Source organism: Syngnathus acus, chromosome 13 (assembly GCF_901709675.1).
Source record: "Syngnathus acus chromosome 13, fSynAcu1.2, whole genome shotgun sequence".
NCBI classification, from domain to species: domain Eukaryota; kingdom Metazoa; phylum Chordata; class Actinopteri; order Syngnathiformes; family Syngnathidae; genus Syngnathus; species Syngnathus acus.
Window position 1 is genome coordinate 4,380,887 of NC_051098.1, and position 18,167 is coordinate 4,399,053.

Genomic DNA, 18,167 nt, shown 5'->3' on the forward strand with positions numbered 1-18,167 from the left:
CCTCTACAATACAAAACATCACTAAGAAGATGGGTGTTCTGGCTGGGCAAGTCACGTGGCCGTATTTGACAACTGACTGGGAGGGGGGATATTTTAATTCATTATCTAACTCACCCTTACATCATTATAATATCTGTAGTTGTTATAATGTTAGGAGCCATGCAAAAAAACAAAACAAAACAAAACAAAAAGAACCTCCAAGCTACCAGGAGCAAGTTAGAAGTGGAAAAGCTCCAGGAGAGTTCCATGGCGCCAAGATCATGTTTTCACCTTGAAGAGGCGCTGGACTTCCTACAGTCTCAGAAGTGCGAAGAGGAAAAGTGCTTACGTCCATGGAATTCATGCAACATATGCACAGGGCCAGATTTGATAGGGATTGCCCACATTTTAGGGTTGCCCCATCCAAAGTGCGTACATGGCAATAGTAAATGACAAATTTGAGAAGATAGAAGAATGAAAATTCATTCATTCATTCAACATACTTTACAGGTAATCCCCAATACACATTTTCAACATACGTAATATAATGCCTTGTCATACACAAGTATGATTTAGATCCTGTATCATTGTTGTAAACCTAGTAGTGTTACTGTGTATCAAGATGCAAATCTTGGAAATTGACACAAACAGACAATGACATTGGACTGTTTGATACTAATGTAAAATGTCCAAACTGTCCTAGCTTCAATTATAATTATTTAGTAAGGTAAGTTAATTGTCTGCTGATGACAAATTTTTGAATGTGATGTAGCTCAACCATTTATGTAGGAGTTTGTTTGTTTGATATATGCATGGATTAACATTGGTGTTTATACAAAGAAACAAATCCTTTAGTCGAGCTTTATGAGATCCAAATCATGGATTTGTGACCTGATACACTACCAACACATACTGTGCCATCATGCTAGATGACATTGAAAAAGTACCTTTCCATTGGAATACAACCGGACCACACTGAAGGCAAGTTGTTACTTGGATGTAACAAACAATGAAGTTTCACAGAAACCAGCTAATGGGCACCTAAACTTTGTGAAGATTTAAAAAAAAACCTGATTCTAAATCAGGCTATTTATATTTTTCACAACCCTAGATGCTTTACATAACAGGACGGGATTTATGAGAGAAGTCACTTTATGGACTCTATCATAAACCAAGCCTGTTCATACTCAGAACATTACTGTCGGGTCTCTACCGAGCTGACGTGCTGCGGCTTAGGCGTTCATTCCCCAGGTCCCCTATGGAAAGAACAGAAGGAAAAGGAACTGAAGATTAAACACATGCAGTACAAAGAGATGAAAAACCTGATTTAGTTGTTGAATAACTAACATGCTTGTTAACATTGGTATGCTGTCTGACTCGCCTAACTTTAATTATTTGTCATGTTTTGGCAAAGTACAAATATACGTCATTGTGTCTCCTCCAGGTGTCTGTAAATTGTAGACTTTTCATTTGGGGTAAATATTCTTAAGAAAAAACAAAACAAAGGTGCCTATTTTTAGAGGCGGAGTATCCACAGAACTGCGCAAGGATAGCACAGAGTGTGAGCCAACAGCTGCTCCTACTCTGAAGCGAAAAAAATATATTGTAATATATTGGTGATAAAATATATTGCTGCATGTTGGTTGCCAGCACATGCAAAGACACACCTTGTTTGCTTGTTAGGCACTTAGCCTCTGCTAGCAATGGGATGTCAGTCAGCATAACCAAAATGATAGAAAATGTGAAATAAACCGCAAATACATAGAAAAGCACAGCACGTATTTTCAGCTGTCTTATCTGAATCAGAGTTATGACATTTTTGTACTGCAAATGGGAGCCTTATATTGCTATGCCAGATCTCCCAGGCAAGTCAAAGACACATGGAGCGTCATTTTAGCTCATACTAATATTGACAAGGATGATAGTCGATTTAAACTTCGTAAGCTCAAAGTACATTCAGAGATGCACTTCTTCCCCATTTAGAGGCAATGTTTGTAACACGCTTTTGGAAATGGCCTTGCATATTTGGTAGAGCTGTACACACACACCAGAATCATACTAGTTTGACTAAGTGTATGGACATATATATACGTCTGACCGTCTTCTATCCTTTCTATATTCCTTAGTATAGTACGAACCATGACATGAGAGTAGCTGGCCATTTGCAGCAGACACTCTAGGGTCTCTAGGAGCCGTTCCTTGCGGATCACGTGGAGCCTGATCTGATTGAGGCTCTTGCTCAATTCCAACCGCTGCAATGTCACCTTGAGGGCCACTGAAGCACATTGAAGAACACTCATCCCTATGAAGACACAAAATATATTGTTGACTGACTAGACATGTAAAAGTGATTACAATTTTAATGAACACAAAATAAATACAAGCAGAGTACAACAATCAAATTGAACACTAATATAAACTAATCAAATATTCTTCGAATCAGATGCAAGTCTGTCCATACAGTGCGTTCATGTTATCTTGAGTGTTTTAAATATTTTTGTTGTAAAAAGTCTTATTGTCCTATTTCATATGCATGTAATATACACATCTTTGTAAAAAAAAACAACTGAATCACTATAATTCAGAATGACAGTCACGTGTAATTATTAATAGGACAGCATGTTCAGTCAACCTTTACTGCTTAAATATTAGTCATCTGCAAATACACAATGCTACTCAAACTTGGTCATATCAGGATTCACAAGATATTCTTGATCTACATAACCTGCATAACCTGCAACCTTGTCTTTAAGGCAACCTACCATGCTGCCAAATACACAATCTGAATCTGATATGAATTAATGACATCTTAAGCAGTATGCACACTGAAATGTTTGGTCAAATGGGATAAGATATGACAGAAAAACAAATAAAATCTAGAAAAAAAGGACTAAACAGACAAAACGGGCAAAAAAACTGCCATACTATTTTGGATTCTAACCAGATTGTAATATGAATGTGAATCCTTGAATAAATACCTACACACCATATGAAATCTAGGTCTGTATATTAAAAATCAGAGGGGGATTCAAATCACATGACTTGACTCATGTTGGACTTGGGCCGCAAATTTCCACACTTGAAACTTGCTTAGCTAAAACCTCTGGAAGATAGACAATATGTGTCAGGTCTAAATCCAATCAGACATTAAACCACACGTTGGAAAGAAGAGGAGGAAAGAACCAGAACAGGTTTACTCGCGAGGAGAACGATAGAGAGCGAACTCAGTTACAATCTCCATCAATTCTGAGTTCTCACTTCACGTGCTCCTCTATTTAATGTTTTGGTTGCCCTGGTTACAAAGGCGTTGCTACACTAAAGGGAGGGGAGATAGTGTCTGTAGCAACGCTTATCAGCTAAGGAATGTAGTGTGGTGTGAATTAGCACTTCATTGTCGGCCCGTGACCCCCGCAGACTTTGTCCTTCTTCATCAACCAACTGTTCTTCTCATGGTTGGCTGATTTGTCCTAGAGTGGAATCAGATAACTTGAATTGCCGCTTTCCTGTGGAACAATGCAACTAACCCTTGGCTAACTTTATCTACTTGGTAAAGTAACACACAATAATAATAAGTAACTTGTCCTAAGCACTTCAACACACATTAAGTAAAATGTAAGGTAACTGGTATGCAGTTCCTTAAACGAACATTGAGTAAATATGGGATAACTTGTATGCAACTACTTCAAACTGTATATAACACTTAACAAAGAAAAACAGTTCTGACCAACAACAATCTATGAACCAAACCTACAGTTAGATAAAAGGAATGAAGTTCCTCTGAACCAAATAAGAACATTTCGCCTATGCAAATAAGCTCGGCTCATTGTTAGTGAAGGCCTCCTACAGGAACAAAAACACACAGATAGCATAAGGACAGGAAGGAGACATATGGCTGACAGGGATCAAAAGACATCCCTGTCACTAAAAAGGAAAAACCTAGATGAAAGGAAAGTCATAAACATGTAAAGACGAGGCCTCCAGGTCTGGCAGGCCAGGGCTTCACTTAAATTATCCTAACATTTCCCCCTTTTTATCACATATTTGCTCAATTTTCACTTCACCAAAAACAACCACTTCTCTCGATTGTCAGTTGTCGGATCACAAGTATTAGCACAAATAAGTTTACACCAAAAAGATAAATGTTGCGACATTATCATTCGGAAACACACAGATCTGGGAAGAAGTCTGTAAACTCAAGTGCAAAAATTGCATCATCATCATCATCGTTATCATCAACATGCTGGCGTTCAGACATTAGGCATACCCGGCCCATCTTGTCGTCCATGGGCGATATTGCTGTAGTGATGAGACGATTAAACAGAGCACGGAGACATGGAATATAACAACATCCACACAAGGTGAGTATAGCAGTAATTGAGGACACAAGGGCTTTATACTTCCCAAAAGCAGTCATCCACTTGTAGTGCTCTTTCATCCTCGTGTTGAGGGATTGCAAGCTTGCAATCGCCTTCGTCAGGCTCCCATCAGGGGCGGTGTCGTTCTGGATGAAGGTGCAGCATTGTTCCCTGAACATTGCGCAGACCCTTCCTTTCTCAGACACCAACATAACAAGAGCATTGCGGTTCTGGATTGACATTAGGGAAGGCGTGGCTAGCCGTCCATGCACTGCCTCAAGTCCCGCTTGTGTCCGTTTGCCCAATTTCTGCATGTTGCAATGGATGTAATTTATCCTGTCAACGTTCTTGTTCATCGTACACCAGCAGCAAATGGAGGACTCCCATCGCGCTGCAATTTGGTCAATTGATTCTTATTAATCAGGAACTCCTCTGGGGACTCTAATTGCATCAATTTCAGTCAGATCATCGTCGCCTCTCAAATTTAAAGACATTTTGGTTTTGGTTTTTTAATTTCCACCTTTTTTCCCAGATCTTGGCATGTCGATACATGTACAATTTTGGTTGACTACATTCTCTAAAAGCAATGGTTTCTTTTCTTTCTTTCTTTTTTTTTCTTCTTTTCGGATATTATATAGAACACTGTCGCACATTTCACAATCAGCAGACGTGACAGATTTCACACAATCTTTTGTCAATGGCAACGGTACAACATAAAGAATCGGTCGTAGACCCATACATATGGCATTCGTTATTTATTTATTTTTCTTTGCAGCTTGTTTTGCCATTAGCAATCAATTGTTTCTTTTACCAGTTACTCTTATAGTCACCTGAAACAAACTATCCACATTCATTTTAGATATATATTAATTCCATTCTTTAACATCTACAGCGGTTGTTGACAAAATATTATTTCTTTACATAACGTTTTTGCCACTGTTAAGGCATTCAGTATTTATTTTGAAGCCAATTCAATCCATTTTGAGAATGCATCTATTATGACCAGGCATTATAACCCTGTGGATTGAGTTTAACACATGTTAAACAAGCTCTACAAAATCTTCTTTTTTTTTTTTTTTTTTTTTTATAAATGTTTTGAATATGAATCAAATCCATATGTTGTATAAAGCTGACTGACCTGCCCCATTATCCCTCCTCTTGAGCCATGCGACACACACCATGGCTCAATATTGCTGCCCACTTGTATATGGTTTTTGTAGGATAGGTCAGTCTTCTGGTCATTTATAGATGTCATTCTCCACTCTTGCCCCTCTTTTCGTCCATAATCGAATTTCAGTCTATGGACTTTGTCGCTGCACATCTTTAAAAACGTTTCAGTAATTTAATCTGCTTCTTGTGTGTATAAAATTTGAAGCATCTTTTACACTACAGCTATGCGGTTCCGTCTGCAAGCTTGTTACCTCTTGACACCTTATCAGTCTCGTGTGTGTGCCCTGCACACGTGCATCTAGCTATTTTTCGTGGCAATTAGACTGCTTCCACAACTAGCTTAGTTGTAGTTTCTTGTAGTTTCTTTAGTTACTTTTCAATCATTTTCTCATCGTTTATCACAAGCATCTTAGCAATTTGAATAAAAATCAATATGTATGTTTTATTTTACTCAATTGTATGATATAGAGAATCCATATGTAGTAAAATGTTGTATTACTACATATGATTTCATCTTCATTTAATTTGACACACCTTTCAAAATGCTTCTTAGTGTCCCAGTGCACACGTTTTGCGTGTGTAACTGGTTGTCTCAACCCGTGTTCCTCATCCTAATTTTTCCTTCCTCAAGGTGTCAAACCAATCAAGATAGAAAGATAAAAACCAACAAAATAACCGCCAGTAAATTAACATAATAGTTAATTGTTGTTGTTACTAAACTTCAACTCAATCGCTCTCATTCTCAAATGTAAAGACTTGTATAGTCTTGACACAACCAATCGACTATTCACTTTAAATTTAGCTTCGAAATGTCGTTATTTCATAATTTTTCTTCATCCAATTCCAGAAAGCAAGTTCTTTCCATCTCTCAAATTTTGTTTCATCAAGGCTAGGCCTTAATGCAGTGTGGACCAGTTTCTGCCCATAAACAAATTGCTTGCTTTTTTTACTTCCAATTTTTACAAAATCGTTTTTGTTTTGCGGTGCAAATCAGATAGACTACAGTCTAAGAAATTCTTTTGTGCACCCATATTAGCCAATTTCATCCTTTTAACACATAACACTTACAGCACACAGACAACACAAAAACAGCAGAGACACAGCTCACAAACAATACCAACAAACAACGCTGCGCAAACGTCATCCTCTCTTTTGACGTTTTGGTTATACTTTTTTTCATTTATTTTTTTTTTTTTCATCAGTGCCTTTTATCCTTCATGCAAATACTGTCACATCTTCCTTAAGCATCACCCTGCTTCAAATATTCAAACATTCTCTGAGAAACTCACACTTTCCCTGCTTCGCCCGCAGCCATAGCACCCCCGTGCGAGGGGGGGGCGCGGCATCAGTGTTGATTGGTCACAGGCTGGCCATTTCCTGCAACAACCATGATGCCGGCCCACCGCCCACACGAGCATAGCAAAGGCCCAAGCGCACAGCCCCGCCCCGCGACTACGCGCGAGCGCAGGCACGCTTATCAGTCCCACCTTCTCAAAGGGCAGGCCAACTTTGCTGTTGCCCCCTTCATCATGTTCACATTCGACATCTTTCACTGTCTTCTACACAACATTTGCTGTCTCTTATTCTCATCCTATCAAACCACCGTTCTAGTCACTTTCTGCCACACACGTCTTATTTTCTCTACTTCCACACACTGCTCATCTTAGTTTCTCCAACCAACTTAAACACATCATCGTCTACTTCTCAATTTCCCTATTATCGCTCCACCAGCCTCTTGAACATTCTCCATTACTGATTTCTTCCATAGGACACACATCTCACTCACCCTCATACACACAACATTCATGAGGATCCTCTGCGCGCACACGCACACACACACCAGCACAAAAGGATGACGCACAACATATAGAACACACATCGATCCCATTAACACACCTTTTTTGTTCGTCTTACTTTTCTGATCTATTCTCTATTCTCTATTTCACTTTTAGAAGCTATTTGTAATTCTTTTCCATCTATTTAGCAAATTTTAACTTCAGTGTTTCTTTATCTTACTTTATCCTAAATATCTCCTGTATACTTAAGCTACTTTCTCTTTGATTTTTTTGCAGCCAGGTTCCCACTTCATTACATGGAAATCTGATTTGATTTGATTTCGGCCTAGTCATAACTGTCTTTGTTCATTTGTGCAGTCACGTGCCATGTGACCGTTTTCCCCGCAACTCCAGCATTCTATTGGAGGTTGCACAACTCCTCTTCCTCGGCCTCTAAAGCCTTCTCTGTTGGACATTGCTCGCCCTCTCTGGCCTTTCTGTCCTCTGCCTGCATTTTGGTAAAAAGTGTCACTATCCTGGTCTACCAGAAAAGTGTCTTTTGAAGCTTTCATTTGTTTTCGTTTTTGTTTGTCTATTACTACTTTTTCCGCATGGAGGGCGTGATTTATGTATTCCTCCAAAGTTCCGGTGTTCATTCCTATATAATTATTGATCACCCTAATTTGTATTGCAGGCTTGGACCCTACATGGATGGCATTTTTTAATTGTTGCTGATAAGCACCTTGGGGTGCATTATCTTCTACCAGTCCATTGTGTAATTTAAACACTTCTGTCATGCGCCCTCGATATTCATCAAAGGTTTCATTATCATTTTGCTTTGTTCTCCCTATTTCTGTATAATTTGCTCTCATTTCCTTTGACCAATCCATTTTAAGCGGGCTTTTCTGCCTAGTGGCTCTGTCCGTCAACCCATAAGGAGGAGGTGATTCCTCAATTTTGTGTGTATCATGTATTTGCGGATACAACTTTGCTATGATCTTTAGTTTTGAATTTGTAGCATGTGTTTTCTCTTCCCGCTCTTGTACTTCTTCTAGTTCTCCCTCAAATTTATATTTTTTAACCCATTTATCGAAATCTTTTTTAAGTCGGTCGGGATCCTGCCTTTCAATTATTTTCCAATCTTTACATTTTAGAGTATCTCGGATATTAGTTTTACTCTTCCCGTTCCCCATTTTAATCAATTTGGTCCCAACTGTAAAACCATAGGGGTTTCTAAAGTCGGGTGTTTCCAGTGGGATAACGAAAAGATCCTGTGGTGATTCTCACTTCTACCAGCATTCTGGTGGAGAATCCTTGCCTATTGCATCCACAGAACCACGTTATGTGTTCCCCACTGCTTTAATATGGAATACTATATCTAGTGATACGTATTCTCATTCACACTCTCAATCACACAGTATTGCGTAACTTTCGGTTTCCCGCGGACTTCGCTAACCCGTTTGAACGGATTTCTCCGTTGGACACCTCTGTCCTTTTATTTCTTCTATTTAAACGGACCTTTCCGTTTGGTTACTTCTCCGTTGAGTAACTCTTATTTAAACGGACCTTTCCGTTTTGGTACCTTTAGAACGGACCTTTCCGTTCTGTCCTAGGACTTTTATAGGGCACGACGAGCCCTCGGCCGCTCATTCTTTAAAAAACAAAACAAACTCACCCTCTGGTTCTCTTCACCTCTGCACCTCGGATTGCCTTCAACCTTCAGATCCCAGCTGACGAGCAGACAACCAGCCCTTGAAAAGGATTCTAGGACCCCACCTAGGGAGGTCCTGCCGCGCGCAGTCTTTCTGGATCTCCGCTGCCGCCCGCTGGAATCCTCAGGTGTATTGGCATCCGGCTCGAAGGACCAAATGTCAGGTCTAAATCCAATCAGACATTAAACCACACGTTGGAAAGAAGAGGAGGAAAGAACCAGAACAGGTTTACTCGCGAGGAGAACGATAGAGAGCGAACTCAGTTACAATCTCCATCAATTCTGAGTTCTCACTTCACGTGCTCCTCTATTTAATGTTTTGGTTGCCCTGGTTACAAAGGCGTTGCTACACTAAAGGGAGGGGAGATAGTGTCTGTAGCAACGCTTATCAGCTAAGGAATGTAGTGTGGTGTGAATTAGCACTTCATTGTCGGCCCGTGACCCCCGCAGACTTTGTCCTTCTTCATCAACCAACTGTTCTTCTCATGGTTGGCTGATTTGTCCTAGAGTGGAATCAGATAACTTGAATTGCCGCTTTCCTGTGGAACAATGCAACTAACCCTTGGCTAACTTTATCTACTTGGTAAAGTAACACACAATAATAATAAGTAACTTGTCCTAAGCACTTCAACACACATTAAGTAAAATGTAAGGTAACTGGTATGCAGTTCCTTAAACGAACATTGAGTAAATATGGGATAACTTGTATGCAACTACTTCAAACTGTATATAACACTTAACAAAGAAAAACAGTTCTGACCAACAACAATCTATGAACCAAACCTACAGTTAGATAAAAGGAATGAAGTTCCTCTGAACCAAATAAGAACATTTCGCCTATGCAAATAAGCTCGGCTCATTGTTAGTGAAGGCCTCCTACAGGAACAAAAACACACAGATAGCATAAGGACAGGAAGGAGACATATGGCTGACAGGGATCAAAAGACATCCCTGTCACTAAAAAGGAAAAACCTAGATGAAAGGAAAGTCATAAACATGTAAAGACGAGGCCTCCAGGTCTGGCAGGCCAGGGCTTCACTTAAATTATCCTAACAATATGACTAAACTTTTCCTTTTGATATTTGTCAGTCATTCTATTTTGACCGATTGACTAATATAGACAGAGAGAATCCTGCATTATTAATACTATAAGTAATGTATCCATCGTATTTCGAAGATCAGTTTTATTTTGTTCGAATTTGGGAGGAACCTTTGATAAGAGTCTTTTGATAAAATGCTCTCATTGGTTATAATGAGGGGAGGCATGTCCGCCTCAGTTCAGATGGTGCGGGATTCGATTCCACCTCCAGCCCTCCCTGTGTGGAGTTTACATGTTCTGCACGTGCCTGCGTGGGTTTTCTCTAATTCCTTCCACATACTTCTCGACTGTTTTTAATGGTTTTGATACTCTTAGACTGCCTCCAACAAGATGTTGGTATCTTCTGGCACTGTGCTTCAATGGTTTTAGTCATACCTTACTGGCAGAACCGTGTTCGTAGCCCTAAGGGATGCCAACCCCCCCCATACACACACACACTGTTATGTGCGGAGTCCCCCAGGGGTCTGTGCTCGGTCTTACCCTCTTTAACTTTACATGCTTCTCTTTGGGATCCTTGAAAAAAAGCCCACAAAAACTCCAATATTTCTCAAACAGTGCTGCCCGGGTCCTGATGAGATTGTGTAAATGTGAGTATATCGCCCTCATCTTGCGCGCTCTGCACTGGCTCCCCATAAATCTCTCTTTGGAATACAAAATCTTCCTTCACACTCATCACTGTCTGCAAGGTGTAGCCCGCACCTACCGAATTTAACTCCTCCACCCACGTACTTCAGAAAAAATCTGGTCTGCACCCACCCAGGGCTAGTCTCAAGGCTGTGCAATGCCCTCCACCTATCCTTTAAGAAAGGACTAACAACATACTTTTGAAAAAAGCTTTTCCTGGCTTATTTTTTGTAATTCTATTTATTCACTGGTTTTATTACCCCCTTTTATCTTAATTTTATTGTTTGATTGTCTACTTTGAGATGTGTTCCCCAAATGTAAATGTATAAATAAAATCCATTATTATTATTATTACTTACCATACTTATCGGTGGCTTCGACATCAATGTACACACCTTGCATCATAACATGTTTCAGAACCTAAAAGAAAGTGTACACATGAGAAAGCTGTTTGTTATCTGTGTTTCTCACTTTCAAAAACTACTGCAAGGTGGTTGAGTTCATTGTAGAGTCATGACTGAGTCAAGACTAAATTTAAAATATCTAGTACACACCCTAGACTGGTAACTATTAGAAATACTATGTAAGTGTACCCACTGACAGTAATGTGACGGTTTCATGATAATTAAGAAGGTATACAGGCGTTTCAATACATGGTATTACACAACATTTGACCATGTCGTGCAAAATTTGATTTGCAGATTAAGTGTGCATTTGAAAATGCAATCTCAATCTGCTGTGCTGCATGCCCAGCCTATTCGGAAAACTCAATACGTTGTTGGAATGTAATGGAACACTCACTCTCTCAGAGTAGTTAAGAAGTCAGACTGAATTTCCAAACGTGTCCTTAGTTGTGTCAATTTCCAATTAAATTTCCCCAATGACTTCAAAGCAATCTGTCCTTTCCAAATGTGGAGCAATGCAATAGTTAATGTTACAGGTAATTATTGTTCCAATTCTACTGCTATTAAAAAATTCTGTGTGTCTTTATTATAAAGGGAGGACTACATTTGAGCAATGCAAATGTGATAACATTTATAACGAAACCAATCAAATGTACTAGATCAGATCACATATGCGTATTAAAAGCATCTTTTGCTCACCACTTCGTAACAATGTTGTTTTGACATAAAATTATAAAAATAATTTACTGTATGTATAAACCTAATGCTTGTAGTTTGGTTATCCATAATCAGTGAATGTTGCACTCATTCCTGTTATTTGTGATTACCCAAATTCACAAGGAAATATGTATATGGGCAGATGACGAACCACACATTTAATGGTATTTTACTAAAAACAAGGTTTCAACCTCAAGCACTCGGATGAAGCCTTTCTCCGCGCTGAGGTGAAGGCAAGATTTTCCCAAGTTGTTTCTTTCATTGACACAAGCACCTAAATTGATCAGATCCTCCACTATCAGGTGATGGTTGCGCTTGGCTGCGAGAAGGAGGGCAGTCTAAAAGCACAAAAGACAACTCACAAACAAATCAACATGGAACATTTTCTGATTGTGTTTTAAAATCTGTTCGATGCAAAAAAAGCCAATAGTGGGTCTTGCAGATTAGAACACCAACTGTATGTTAAGGGTTTTTGACTTCTTGGTATCTGAACCACACCGTAACACCTTTAGCAGAATATAAGAATACAACTTTTTGCCGTCAGTAAATATGATATACTTATATGTATGTATAAATAGTACCCACTATTTCAAATTCATACTGTACCATTCCATCCGAGTCTTTTGTGTCTAAGCTGTTGATGGAAGCCATCCTTTTTGCAATTACGTAGGCCAGTGCCCTCCTGCCATCACATGCCACATTATGGAGAGCTCTGGGGTGGGGGTGTAAGGAGGTAGAGAGAGACAGACAAGCATTAAGCTGTTCTATACTATATATTACATATATATATATATATATATATATATACACCGTAATTTTCGGACTATAAGTCGCGTTTCTTTTCATAGTTTGGGTGGAAGGGCGACTTATAATAAGGAGCGACTTATGTGTTTTTTTTCAAAGTTTTCCCCCCCCAAAAAAAAGTGAAACCGCAATAAATGAACCGCGATGTAGCAAGGGATTACTGTAATTTGAATTTCAAGTGACGTCAGCAGCGCGACGCGGCGCGGCGGTTGTTTACATAAAGGACAAAGATTGATCACGGGATGACGAAGATGACGAAGGGCCCCACGTACTACCGGCATCATTAGCGGCTTTGTTTCTAAGTGACACGGAGGACGAAGAGTTTGAAGGATTTAAGGATTTGGAGTGACACAGAAGGTTTGAAAAACTATTATGGCTTTTACCCACGCCCGGTCCTACTCTACGGAGCTCTCTTTCACCTCCGTGGATTGAAGTCGGGGGCCGGCGCTCGGCCGGGTGGCTGTCCAGGGACGGTGGGTGGGGCTCGGACATGGCTTTTACGCACGCCCGGTCCTACTCTACCGAGCTCTCGTTCACCTCCGTGGATGGAAGTCAAGGGCCGGCGCTCGGCCGAGTGGCTGTCCGGGGACGGTGGATGGGGCTCGGTCATGGCTTTTACGCACGCCCGGTCCTATTCTATGGATCTCTCTTCCACCTCCGTGGCTGGAAGTCCACGCCGCCACACGCCTGGAAGTTTGTTTTGTTAAATACAGAGCCGTTTACCAAACCCACGTCTTTCCTTGTACTTTGTTAACGCTACAATATAGTTATATACTAGATCTGTGGAATAACGACGAGGCTGACGTCAGGGCTCACGCGCGGCGTTGTTGACGAAGGACGAGGAATTTGATCGATGGATTTAATGATTTAGAGTGCACAGATGGTTTGATAATATTATTGCTTATATAATAGTTATTTGAGTTGTAATTTATATATCGTTATATGGGCCTGTGGAATATTTTGAAGTGCAAGCGCCGTCAGCGGCGCGCACCCATTGTTGACAAAGGACGATCGATGGATTTAATGAATTGGAGTGACACAGATGGTTTTATAAACGTGTTATTTATGTAATGTTTTTTTTTTAAATAACTCTGAATGTTACGTCATGGCCGTTCTCAGCTCTTCGTTTGTGTTTATGTCACGTTAGCATACCTATCGTTTAGCCTGTTGTTGCTCGTTCATGACTGTTCTTGGTGTTGGATTTTGTCGAATAAATTGCCCCCCAAAATGCGACTTATACTCCGGAGCGACTTTTTATGTTTTTTTTTTTCACTTTTTTGGGCATTTTATTGCTGATGCGACTTGTACTCCGGAGCGACTTATAGTCCGAAAATTACGGTACATACATTATAACCAAGAAGCAACTCCAACCACCAAGAGCTGTATCATGCTATTTAAAGCTTTCCATATTTAATGATAGGCCTATATATCTGAATGTTATCTCTGGCATAATGGCGATCTAATTTCTTATGAAATGTGAGATATTTTGGTGGCTATTTTTCTAACCCAATACAAGTACAATACATACATAATACAAACTCCGACTCTACTGTACCAACACACGTTTGTCGGTAGACTCGACGTACGTTCAGTCTCTGTTCACAAAGCAGGACATCTCAAAATTACATAGAATAAAACTAATGTACCAAACAGCTATGACTAGTACATGTTCGCATTGCAGGGGGTACGTGGAAACATCTTATTTATTTGATGCACCAAAATCAGAACAGCCGCATGTCAACTCAAGCAGGGATAGTTACTCTGAGAAAGTGTGTGTGTGTTTAGTCTATAAGGGCAGTATGGGAGTGCCTCCTCACATTGTGACATCACACAGTGAGGACCCGGTCGTTTTCTTGGACCGGGCTGGACTGGTACTCAAGAGGAGGGAAATAAGCAGGAATGCTGCTAGATGAGCAAATGAAACACCACTATTGGATGTTTTTGGTGCGGAATTAGCATTTTAACACGGCGAAAAGCTCACAAAAGTTCATTTAGTATGGCTCCTTGAAGAATTTTAAACTTACGTTCGGCCTTGTCTATCAGTGGCCAGCAGTGCTTCGTCAGAGATGTCCCTCAGCTGGAGTTCCTCCTTCTGCATCTGCGCCAGAAAGAACTCGGAGCCGCTCATCACGCAGTTAGCAAACCAACTGTCTCCTGTCCACGTGGGCTGAAAGCATGGAGTCATAATGCCTGGAGGAGATGAGCTTTGGTGGTACTCCTCTGTCCCGGGGGAGTAGGTCGTATGGGAAGAGGGGCTGGGGATGATTTCATCAGAGCCATCACTGTTGTAACCTGTACCTAAAAATAATTTTCAGGTAGAAATTGAGTTTATGCAACTGATATTTTTTTAGTAAATGCTAGTAATGCTAGTGCTACTAGTAAATTACCATTTGGCTCAAAATTGTACTCAGGTGAAACTGGTGAGCTGGCAGAGGACATTTGGATAGGAAAACTGTTTGTGGTGCCTGTTCTCAGATCCTCCTCCAGCACCTCAACGATGATTGCCAGCTCCTCTAGGCTATTGGCGGGGCTTTTTCTCTGTGAGTGAAAGACAACCCAGGTATTTGCGGTCCTTTGAATGTTTCCTAATTCTTAACATGATTGCATATGAGACGTGATCTCGTTCACCGACCTTGCTTGTTCTATTTCCTGGGCGACTTTTATATAGCTTCTTTTCCCCTGAAAAAAGACAAGTATGACCTCTCAAGTTGACGTAAAGCCGGATTTAGTAATTGCCAACGAAAAAGTTTGTCAAAATTAGTTTTTACCTTTGGCTCTTTTGCTGTTCGGGCTCTGCTTGGCAAAAGTAAAAAAAGTAAGATGAGATTTGCTTATGCAAGTGCTTCTTTATGTACTACTAGGATACAAGTGCCTGCCAAAGCACTAATAAATATATTAAATCAATTTTGATAAGAAAGTCAAAAATATTCCTGGACATTCACTGTGGAAAATAGTTTTCCATTTTTTTAGTATAATGTGTATTTTGTCCCATTTGATTTCTTCTTTTTCTTTCCAGCATACAATGATAACTACAACAATATGTCTTCTCTACCAGAACTTAATATTAAAGATCTTGTAAAAGTAAATACAGCTACTCAGGGTACAAACTGAATCTTGTGGGGTGGATAACTTAATGTTTAATGTTAAACAAATTGTCCTCAGCTGAAACTGCATATCGCCACGTTACATGTGTTCTTTGTATAACCCTTGACATAATTTTTCAAGGTACAGACATTGCATCTGACAGACACAATGACAGCCAGACAGATGGAAAGATAGACTGATAGAGAGATTAAAAACTGACAGATACTATATAGCAACACCCTCAAACTGCTGAGTGCAAAAGAACCCAGATAAAAAGATGTTGTCATAATGAGGTAGGCTTTGGTGGTACTCTGCTTGCTTGAGTGAACCCAGATTGGGTTATTTTTAACAACAGTAGTTTTAAGGATGTTGATATTTAAATATACAGTGATTAGGGGCTGTGAAATACATGTTGTGGAGAACCCTGTCATATTAAAAGCCAGAAAAAGCTTTAGCAGAAAAGGTTACCTGAAGATCTTGGGGCTCTCTGCCCTGGGCTATGCGGATGTTCCGAAGCATATCCTTGACAGGCATCTTCACGCGTACTCCAAGGTAGACCTTCTTGCTATCGTCATTGCAGTGCTTTGGAGCTAGAAGATTAAGCAAGATATGGTATCAAAATACATGACAACACACACATGTATAATCAGGTTAACATAAGGCCTTGTGTGAAAGGAAGGAATTCAGTTTATGCCAGGCAGATGGTTTACTTGTGAAAAACTTAAATGAAATCTCATTCACTTCTGACTGGTGTATACCAATATTGATACAATTGGATCTTTGAAAGGAAAGAATCGCCAAATACTGTATTTGACAACTCCTTCGGGTTCATTAAACGATTCAAGTCATTGTACCTGTTTCACAGTCGCCCCCCTCGTGAACACGCACCCCGGAGCCAGGTGAATCCGATGGGGCTGTGTGTGCCTCAGCTCCCAGTGCCTCAGACACTGGATGAGCGCCGCTGTAGAGTCTTTCGTGCACTCGCGCCTTGCCCTCCAGTCTTTTATAACGTCCTCTCATCTTGTGCGACTATTAAAACAGAACACTTCAATGCTATCGATTACAAACTGGGAGAAATGAAACTTTCCGCCAAATACCGACACAAACTCCGTGCGACTAGACGCAATTGGTTGAGTCCCTAAACCTGGCATTCCAGCTCGGCTTGACGTGACACTTTGTTGACAAGCAGACCCACCTCCCTGGTAACCTGACACTAATCACGCCCACCACCATTGCGCATTCGTTTACGTAATTTCAACATTAAATAGATTGCAATTCATACTAAGTATTTAAATAATAATTAAAAAACTATCTACAGACCTATAGCGACATGCAGACACACAAAATCACTTAATTAAAATGTTATTTAAACACCACACACTAACCAGACTATCAAATTCCTTCCACATTTACAGTATATAGTAGACTACAGGGAAACAAATAAATAAATAAATAAATAAATAAATAAATAAATAAATAAATAAATAGATAAATAAACAAACAAACAAACAAACAAACAAACACATGCACACACACACATACATACATATATGTATGTATAAATACAGGACTGTCTCAGAAAATTAGAATATTGTGATAAAGTTCTTTATTTTCTGTAATGCAATTAAAAAAACAAAAGCGTCATACATTCTGGATTCATTACAAGTCAACAGAAATATTGCAAGCCTTTTATTATTTTAATATTGCTGATTATGGCATACAGCTTAAGACAGGCCAATTGCGGCCCGTGGTAAAATTTCATCAGGCCCGCAGCCTCTGTCATAAAATCTATAATATGTGGCCCGCCACCACTGTTGACCAGCGCATAAAATACACACGTACAAAAGCTATTTTATATTTACTTAGAAGAGGGCAGCAGCACTCGGCCGAACTCTGGCTGTATGATCCCTGTGTGACCCTTTCCTGCAAGTTCTGAAATGGCGACCGCGAGTAAAAAAAGGAAAGTTGACCGTGAGAGCAGGCGCTTCCATGACAAGTGGAAATTGGACTATTATTTCACTGAAATACGAAACAACTGTGTCTGCCTAATTTGCCAAGAGACTGTCTGTTTTTAAGGACTACAATGTCAAGAGACACTACCAGTCGAAACATGCCGACATGTACGACAAGCTAACGGGTAACAAACGCAACGAAAAATTGAAGCAACTGGAAGCTGGTTTAACGTCACAGCAGCGATTTTTCACAAGAGCCCGAGAGTCAAATGAAAATGCCACAAAGGCGAGCTACGAGGTGGCAGCGCTGATTGCTAAGCACTGCAAACCTTTTACCGAGGGTGAATTTATCAAAGACTGCGTGATGACAATGGTGGAGAAAATCTGTCCTGAGAAGAAGTAAGAGTTTGCCAATGTTTGCCTGGCTCGTAACACTGTGGCACGGAGAATTGAAGATGTTTCATCGGATATTAAGAGACAGTTGGGGGCCAGA

At 40.1% G+C, this 18,167-nt stretch overlaps 1 protein-coding gene across 1 annotated transcript; it reads right to left on the reverse strand.

Annotated features, from left to right (window-relative positions):
* zgc:113279 (uncharacterized protein LOC553749 homolog) lies at positions 1-16,899 on the reverse strand. Its single transcript, XM_037268559.1, has 11 exons — positions 16,577-16,899; positions 16,191-16,312; positions 15,407-15,431; positions 15,271-15,317; positions 15,026-15,176; positions 14,663-14,936; positions 12,441-12,546; positions 12,026-12,172; positions 11,073-11,133; positions 2,118-2,281; positions 1-1,235 (listed from the first exon to the last, which is right to left on the reverse strand). Exons 1-11 carry the CDS (start codon positions 16,740-16,742, stop codon positions 1,212-1,214), a joined length of 1,287 nt encoding a protein of 428 aa, XP_037124454.1. The 5' UTR covers positions 16,743-16,899; the 3' UTR covers positions 1-1,211.
* Positions 16,900-18,167: the final 1,268 nt, after the last annotated feature.